The 8,671-nt window shown below is 42.8% G+C and overlaps 1 protein-coding gene across 1 annotated transcript in view; it reads left to right on the forward strand.

Annotated features, from left to right (window-relative positions):
- cfl2 (cofilin 2 (muscle)) overlaps positions 1–7,879 on the forward strand; it is a 39,538-nt gene extending 31,659 nt beyond the window's left edge. Inside the window, exon 4 of the mRNA XM_056295759.1 lies at positions 6,923–7,879. Within this exon, the coding sequence (XP_056151734.1) occupies positions 6,923–7,035 (113 nt within the window). The 3' untranslated portion in view covers positions 7,036–7,879. The remainder of the gene's footprint in view (positions 1–6,922) is intronic.
- Positions 7,880–8,671: the final 792 nt, after the last annotated feature.

Consider the following 8,671-nt stretch of genomic DNA (forward strand, 5'->3'; position numbering starts at 1 on the left):
AGAGAGGACAGGAAATCATATTTTCCTGTATTTCAGTTATCAGATAGTCCTCTCAATACATGCAAGGAAATAAAATATCTTAGACATGTCCTCTCTGATGATCTGACGAATGACAGAGATATATACCGACAATGCTGTAAAATCTATGCTCAGGCTGATATGTTGCTCCGGAAGTTCTCTATGTGCTCTGTTGATGTCAAGTGTTCATGGTTTAGAGCTTATATAACACCTCTGTATACAGCTCATCTCTGGTCTTCTTACAGGAAGACCAGTATACAGAGGCTATATAACACCTCTGTATACAGCTCATCTCTGGTCTTCTTATAGGAGGAGAAGTATACAGAGGCTATATAACACCTCTGTATACAGCTCATCTCTGGTCTTCCTACAGGAAGAGAAGTATACAGAGGCTATATAACACCTCTGTATACAGCTCATCTCTGGTCTTCTTACAGGAAGAGAAGTATACAGAGGCTATATAACACCTCTGTATACAGCTCATCTCTGGTCTTCCTACAGGAAGAGAAGTATACAGAGGCTATATAACACCTCTGTATACAGCTCATCTCTGGTCTTCTTATAGGAAGAGAAGTATACAGAGGCTATATAACACCTCTGTATACAGCTCATCTCTGGTCTTCCTACAGGAAGAGAAGTATACAGAGGCTATATAACACCTCTGTATACAGCTCATCTCTGGTCTTACAGGAAGAGAAGTATACAGAGGCTATATAACACCTCTGTATACAGCTCATCTCTGGTCTTCCTACAGGAAGAGAAGTATACAGAGGCTATATAACACCTCTGTAAACAGCTCATCTCTGGTCTTCTCACAGGAAGAGAAGTATACAGAGGCTATATAACACCTCTGTATACAGCTCATCTCTGATCTTCTTACAGGAAGAGAAGTATACAGAGGCTATATAACACCTCTGTAAACAGCTCATCTCTGGTCTTCTCACAGGAAGAGAAGTATGCAGAGGCTATATAACACCTCTGTAAACAGCTCATCTCTGGTCTTCTCACAGGAAGAGAAGTATACAGAGGCTATATAACACCTCTGTATACAGCTCATCTCTGGTCTTCTTACAGGAAGAGAAGTATGCAGAGGCTATATAACACCTCTGTAAACAGCTCATCTCTGGTCTTCTCACAGGAAGAGAAGTATACAGAGGCTATATAACACCTCTGTATACAGCTCATCTCTGGTCTTACAGGAAGAGAAGTATACAGAGGCTATATAACACCTCTGTAAACAGCTCATCTCTGGTCTTCTCACAGGAAGAGAAGTATACAGAGGCTATATAACACCTCTGTAAACAGCTCATCTCTGGTCTTCTCACAGGAAGAGAAGTATGCAGAGGCTATATAACACCTCTGTATACAGCTCATCTCTGGTCTTCTCACAGGAAGACCAGTACACAGAGGCTATATAACACCTCTGTATACAGCTCATCTCTGGTCTTCTTACAGGAAGACCAGTACACAGAGGCTATATAACACCTCTGTATACAGCTCATCTCTGGTCTTCCTACAGGAAGAGAAGTATACAGAGGCTATATAACACCTCTGTATACAGCTCATCTCTGGTCTTCTCACAGGAAGAGAAGTATGCAGAGGCTATATAACACCTCTGTATACAGCTCATCTCTGGTCTTCCTACAGGAAGAGAAGTATACAGAGGCTATATAACACCTCTGTATACAGCTCATCTCTGGTCTTCTCACAGGAAGAGAAGTATACAGAGGCTATATAACACCTCTGTATACAGCTCATCTCTGGTCTTCTTACAGGAAGAGAAGTATACAGAGGCTATATAACACCTCTGTATACAGCTCATCTCTGGTCTTCTTACAGGAAGAGAAGTATACAGAGGCTATATAACACCTCTGTATACAGCTCATCTCTGGTCTTACAGGAAGAGAAGTATACAGAGGCTATATAACACCTCTGTAAACAGCTCATCTCTGGTCTTCTTACAGGAAGACCAGTACACAGAGGCTATATAACGCCTCTGTGTACAGCTCATCTCTGGTCTTCCTACAGGAAGAGAAGTATACAGAGGCTATATAACACCTCTGTAAACAGCTCATCTCTGGTCTTCTCACAGGAAGAGAAGTATACAGAGGCTATATAACACCTCTGTATACAGCTCATCTCTGGTCTTCTTACAGGAAGAGAAGTATACAGAGGCTATATAACACCTCTGTATACAGCTCATCTCTGGTCTTCTTACAGGAAGAGAAGTATACAGAGGCTATATAACACCTCTGTATACAGCTCATCTCTGATCTTCTTACAGGAAGAGAAGTATGCAGAGGCTATATAACACCTCTGTATACAGCTCATCTCTGGTCTTCTTACAGGAAGAGAAGTATACAGAGGCTATATAACACCTCTGTAAACAGCTCATCTCTGGTCTTCTCACAGGAAGAGAAGTATACAGAGGCTATATAACACCTCTGTATACAGCTCATCTCTGGTCTTACAGGAAGAGAAGTATACAGAGGCTATATAACACCTCTGTATACAGCTCATCTCTGGTCTTCTCACAGGAAGAGAAGTATACAGAGGCTATATAACACCTCTGTAAACAGCTCATCTCTGGTCTTCTCACAGGAAGAGAAGTATACAGAGGCTATATAACACCTCTGTAAACAGCTCATCTCTGGTCTTCTCACAGGAAGAGAAGTATGCAGAGGCTATATAACACCTCTGTATACAGCTCATCTCTGGTCTTCTCACAGGAAGAGAAGTATACAGAGGCTATATAACACCTCTGTATACAGCTCATCTCTGGTCTTCTTACAGGAAGACCAGTACACAGAGGCTATATAACACCTCTGTATACAGCTCATCTCTGGTCTTACAGGAAGAGAAGTATACAGAGGCTATATAACACCTCTGTATACAGCTCATCTCTGGTCTTCTCACAGGAAGAGAAGTATACAGAGGCTATATAACACCTCTGTAAACAGCTCATCTCTGGTCTTCTCACAGGAAGAGAAGTATACAGAGGCTATATAACACCTCTGTATACAGCTCATCTCTGGTCTTCTCACAGGAAGACCAGTACACAGAGGCTATATAACACCTCTGTATACAGCTCATCTCTGGTCTTCTTACAGGAAGACCAGTACACAGAGGCTATATAACACCTCTGTATACAGCTCATCTCTGGTCTTCTCACAGGAAGAGAAGTATGCAGAGGCTATATAACACCTCTGTATACAGCTCATCTCTGGTCTTCTCACAGGAAGAGAAGTATACAGAGGCTATATAACACCTCTGTATACAGCTCATCTCTGGTCTTCTCACAGGAAGAGAAGTATACAGAGGCTATATAACACCTCTGTATACAGCTCATCTCTGGTCTTACAGGAAGAGAAGTATACAGAGGCTATATAACACCTCTGTATACAGCTCATCTCTGGTCTTCTTACAGGAAGAGAAGTATACAGAGGCTATATAACACCTCTGTATACAGCTCATCTCTGGTCTTCTCACAGGAAGAGAAGTATACAGAGGCTATATAACACCTCTGTATACAGCTCATCTCTGGTCTTCTCACAGGAAGAGAAGTATACAGAGGCTATATAACACCTCTGTATACAGCTCATCTCTGGTCTTACAGGAAGAGAAGTATACAGAGGCTATATAACACCTCTGTATACAGCTCATCTCTGGTCTTCTCACAGGAAGAGAAGTATGCAGAGGCTATATAACACCTCTGTATACTGGTCTTCTACAGGAAGAGAAGTATGCAGAGGCTATATAACACCTCTGTATACAGCTCATCTCTGGTCTCACAGGAAGAGAAGTATGCAGAGGCTATATAACACCTCTGTATACTGGTCTTCTCACAGGGAGACAAGTATGCAGAGGCTATATAACACCTCTGTATACTGGTCTTCCTACAGGAAGAGAAGTATACAGAGGCTATATAACACCTCTGTATACAGCTCATCTCTGGTCTTCTTACAGGAAGAGAAGTATGCAGAGGCTCAGAGGAACTTACGATGATGCTATGAGCTTGTTGCTTCATGTCCCCTGATGGCATAGTGCCAGTCAGTTGTGTGTGTTCTCAGATGTGCCTACATGTGATGTACTTTTAAGACGGCTAATGTATAATTTTATGTGTCGCCTGGATGTGTTGAGAACAGCATCATAGAGGCTCTAACCAGCCCTATGAAAAGTTGCTGTAGGTTCACATCCAGACTTCAAAAGCACTGGCGAGACAGCCTGTATCTGTTATGAACTGACTGTGTTGTATGGTGCAGGTGTGTGGACACCTCACATGTTGTGTGTGTGTGTGTGTGTGTGTGTGTGCGCTCATGGAGTGTAGGGGTGTCATGTAGGCCTAAAAGTTTTGGGTTTTTTTTTTTTTTTTTTTTTTTTATTGTATTGTTTTATTTTATTGTATTGTTGCTTGTATGCTATGGACCGGCTGTGTGTCCGAAATAAAGATTATTATTATTATTATTATTATAGATACATAGATTGAACATTTGTTTTCTAATTTCTCCAGTACTGATAGCAGAACTGTTAACGTTAGAGGTTATCAACACGACAGTCTTTAATAATTTAGCACCGGTGCCCATTTAATACCGGGTTTCAATACCCATCCGTAGAATTGAGTTCAGGTCAACATGACACATCCACTAACCCAGTGGTTCTCGATCAGGTCCTCAGTGCCCTCTAGTCCTGCAGCTTTTTATTCTGCCCGGTACTTCATTAATTCAGCTGCTGCAACTCTAAATCACCAGCTTCTGGAATCACAACACTAACCCTGAAATAACTATTCATCCAGTCTAGAGCAAGAATTCACCAGTCAAATAGAAACTGTTCATCCAGTCTAGAGCGAGAATTCACCAGCGGAAAAGAAGTTGTTCATCCAGTCTAGAGCGAGAATTCACCAGTTGAATAGAACCTGTTCATCCAGTCTACAGCGAGAATTCACCAGTCGAAAAGAAACTGTTCATCCAGTCTAGAGCGAGAATTCACCAGTCCAAAAGAAACTGTTCATCCAGTCTAGAGCGAGAATTCACCAGTCGAATAGAAACTGTTCATCCAGTGTAGAGCGAGAATTCACCAGTCGAAAAGAAATTGTTCGTCCAGTCTAGAGCGAGAATTCACCAGTCCAAAAGAAACTGTTCATCCAGTCTAGAGCGAGAATTCACCAGTCGAATAGAAGCTGTTCATCCAGTCTAGAGCGAGAATTCACCAGTCGAATAGAAACTGTTCATCCAGTCTAGAGCGAGAATTCACCAGTGGAATAGAAACTGTTCATCCAGTCTAGAGCGAGAATTCACCAGTGGTAAAGAAGCTGTTCATCCAGTCTAGAGCGAGAATTCACCAGTTGATTAGAAACTGTTCATCCAGTCTAGAGCGAGAATTCACCAGTCGAAAAGAAACTGTTCATCCAGTCTAGAGCGAGAATTCACCAGTCGAATAGAAACTGTTCATCCAGTGTAGAGCGAGAATTCACCAGTCGAAAAGAAATTGCTCGTCCAGTCTAGAGCGAGAATTCACCAGTCGAAAAGAAACTGTTCATCCAGTCTAGAGCGAGAATTCACCAATAGAATAGAAACTGTTCATCCAGTCTAGAGCGAGAATTCACCAGTCGAAAAGAAACTGTTCATCCAGTCTAGAGCGAGAATTCACCAGTCGAATAGAAACTGTTCATCCAGTCTAGAGCGAGAATTCACCAATAGAATAGAAACTGTTCATCCAGTCTAGAGCGAGAATTCACCAGTCGAAAAGAAACTGTTCATCCAGTCTAGAGCGAGAATTCACCAGTCGAAAAGAAACTGTTCATCCAGTCTAGAGCGAGAATTCACCAGTCGAAAAGAAACTGTTCATCCAGTCTAGAGCGAGAATTCACCAGTCGAATAGAAACTGTTCATCCAGTGTAGAGCGAGAATTCACCAGTCGAAAAGAAATTGTTCGTCCAGTCTAGAGCGAGAATTCACCAGTCCAAAAGAAACTGTTCATCCAGTCTAGAGCGAGAATTCACCAATAGAATAGAAACTGTTCATCCAGTCTAGAGCGAGAATTCACCAGTCGAATAGAAACTGTTCATCCAGTCTAGAGCGAGAATTCACCAGTTGAATAGAAACTGTTCATCCAGTGTAGCGCGAGAATTCACCAATAGAATAGAAACTGTTCATCCAGTCTAGAGCGAGAATTCACCAGTCGAAAAGAAACTGTTCATCCAGTCTAGAGTGAGAATTCATCAGTGGAATAGAAACTGTTAATCCAGTCTAGAGCGAGAATTCATCAGTGGAATAGAAACTGTTCAGCCAGTCTAGAGCGAGAATTCATCAGTGGAATAGAAACTTATCATCCAGTCTAGAGCGAGAATTCACCAGTCGAATAGAAACTGTTCATCCAGTCTAGAGCGAGAATTCACCAATAGAATAGAAACTGTTCATCCAGTCTACAGCGAGAATTCACCAGTCGAAAAGAAACTGTTCATCCAGTCTAGAGCGAGAATTCACCAGTCGAAAAGAAACTGTTCATCCAGTCTAGAGCGAGTATTCACCAGTGGAATAGAAACTGTTCATCCAGTCTAGAGCGAGAATTCACCAGTCAAATAGAAACTGTTCATCCAGTCTAGAGCGAGAATTCACCAGTCGAATAGAATTATAAGAGCGTCTGAAAAGCTGAGGATTGAGTCTCAGCAAGTGAACTTTTTATTTACCTGCATTTTCAAAAAAAATACATCACAGCAAGTTTCTTTTTCCAAACGTAGAGCTTTCGTTTTACAAGGTCCTTCATTAAGTCATCAGGCCCCAGAGGACTCAGATGAGGATCAGTAGTTTCAGGTTTCAATGTACAGCTCTCACACGTATGGCCTCTTGTCCTGTGTTCTGTGCTCTGTACATGTGGAGCCAACTGACGTGTCTTTTCTGCCCATCAGGAATCAAACACGAGTGGCAGGTGAATGGACTTGATGACATTCAGGACCGCACGACTCTGGCCGACAAGCTAGGAGGCAACGTGGTGGTATCACTGGAGGGCAAACCGCTGTGAGCAGAACCAACCAAACCAATGTGCCATCTGGACCCGGACCCACCCAGCACCACTCTGACCCCACCGTTTGCTCTGTATGGCTGACCCTGAAGGAGTAGCATCCTCAGGCTCTGTTTTCTCTGTTTTTCTTTTGTTTGTTTTTCCAAGATGAAGGAGTTCTCATTAACACTATATGCAAATCGCTACCAGTTTTTGCCACATGACTTGTTAACCTGGTAGAAAGCAACACCAAAACTCAGAACCAGCTCCTCTTCCCAGGAAGGTTGTCTGTGTTTTGCCAAAAGTCCACATGAAGGAACGAGGCCGCATGTCGCTGAGCTGAACGCCCAGAAAGGCAGTTCACAGCAGCAAGGCTTTTGCACTCATGAGATTTTTCACAAGATTTTATTTATTTGAACATGTTGTATCTTATCCAGTTTGTCATGCAGATGGAGGCAAAACCCACATTGTTAGACTATGCATTGATGACAATGATGATTATTACCCAGCACCTTTTGTTTATACACTACAAGCTCAGACAGAAAGATGGAGCAGAGTTCTATTTATGTCACGTAGATAGCTGTTACTTCATTCCTGTGTGTGCATATGAACAACACACGTGTTATTCTGTCTGTTTGGTTACCGCCTTAATTTGATTTTGAATGTAAAATCACGACAGCGCGCCACCAAAACTCTTAAGGGATGGGTGGTGCTTGCAGTTAACTTTGAAAAGAACACTAGAAGGAATCAGTTACAGAGATGGATGGCACTGTCCTCTACAAATCTTGTGCTTTTGGAGCCTTAAGTGGAACATTGTTATGAGATCAGAAATGCCACTTTGCAATAAAACTCGGTGGCAGAAGTAGCCTCGTCTGCCTTGTCTCTGTCCCTGTGTACACCAAGCATCACCATGGCAACAGTTACCAGAGATACTCACACCAAGCATCACCGTGGCAACAGTTACCAGAGATACTCACAGCAACCATCACCATGGCAACAATTACCAGAGATACTCACAGCAACCATCACCATGGCAACAATTACCAGAGCTACTCACACCAAGCATACCGAGTCAACAACACCAGAGATACACCAACTGTCACCATGGTAATGAGATCCTCGCCACAATACAAAAAGTCTCATCTGTAAATATGAAACGGGTGGACGTAAAAATACGAAGACATACAAAGACCGATTATTCTGTCAGTTCGTCTTTGATCAGTTACATATTGTTGCCTGTCAACTTGCCTTTGAGATTCTTGTTTTTATTGTCAGTACTAAAATGTAAGAAAAGGAATAATCTTCCTTGGGTGGCGAACTCATCTGCAGCTGAATGACTGGTGGGCTGCTGGACTTTGTGTTGTAGACACAGGCTTTAGGTCAGGACCACCGACTGATGTGAATTCTGTTGGCATGCAGGAGGACTCCTTCCTCGCCTCTCCCCCCCCCCCCCCAGCAGTTTCCCTCTCCTCAGCTCCAGCCCTGACCGGACACTTCTCATCTGACAGCATTCAGTCTTTCTTTTCCTCCAGAGCCTCAAATGTCTGAACCCAGAACAGATTAGAGTTCTGATGGCGTGCAGCTGCTCCTCGAGTCTGCCACAGTAAACTCCTCTCTGATGGGGAAGGAAAACACTCCTGCCGTGGCGTAGCGGTCT

Source organism: Lampris incognitus, chromosome 16, assembly GCF_029633865.1.
Source record: "Lampris incognitus isolate fLamInc1 chromosome 16, fLamInc1.hap2, whole genome shotgun sequence".
Lineage (NCBI taxonomy): Eukaryota > Metazoa > Chordata > Actinopteri > Lampriformes > Lampridae > Lampris > Lampris incognitus.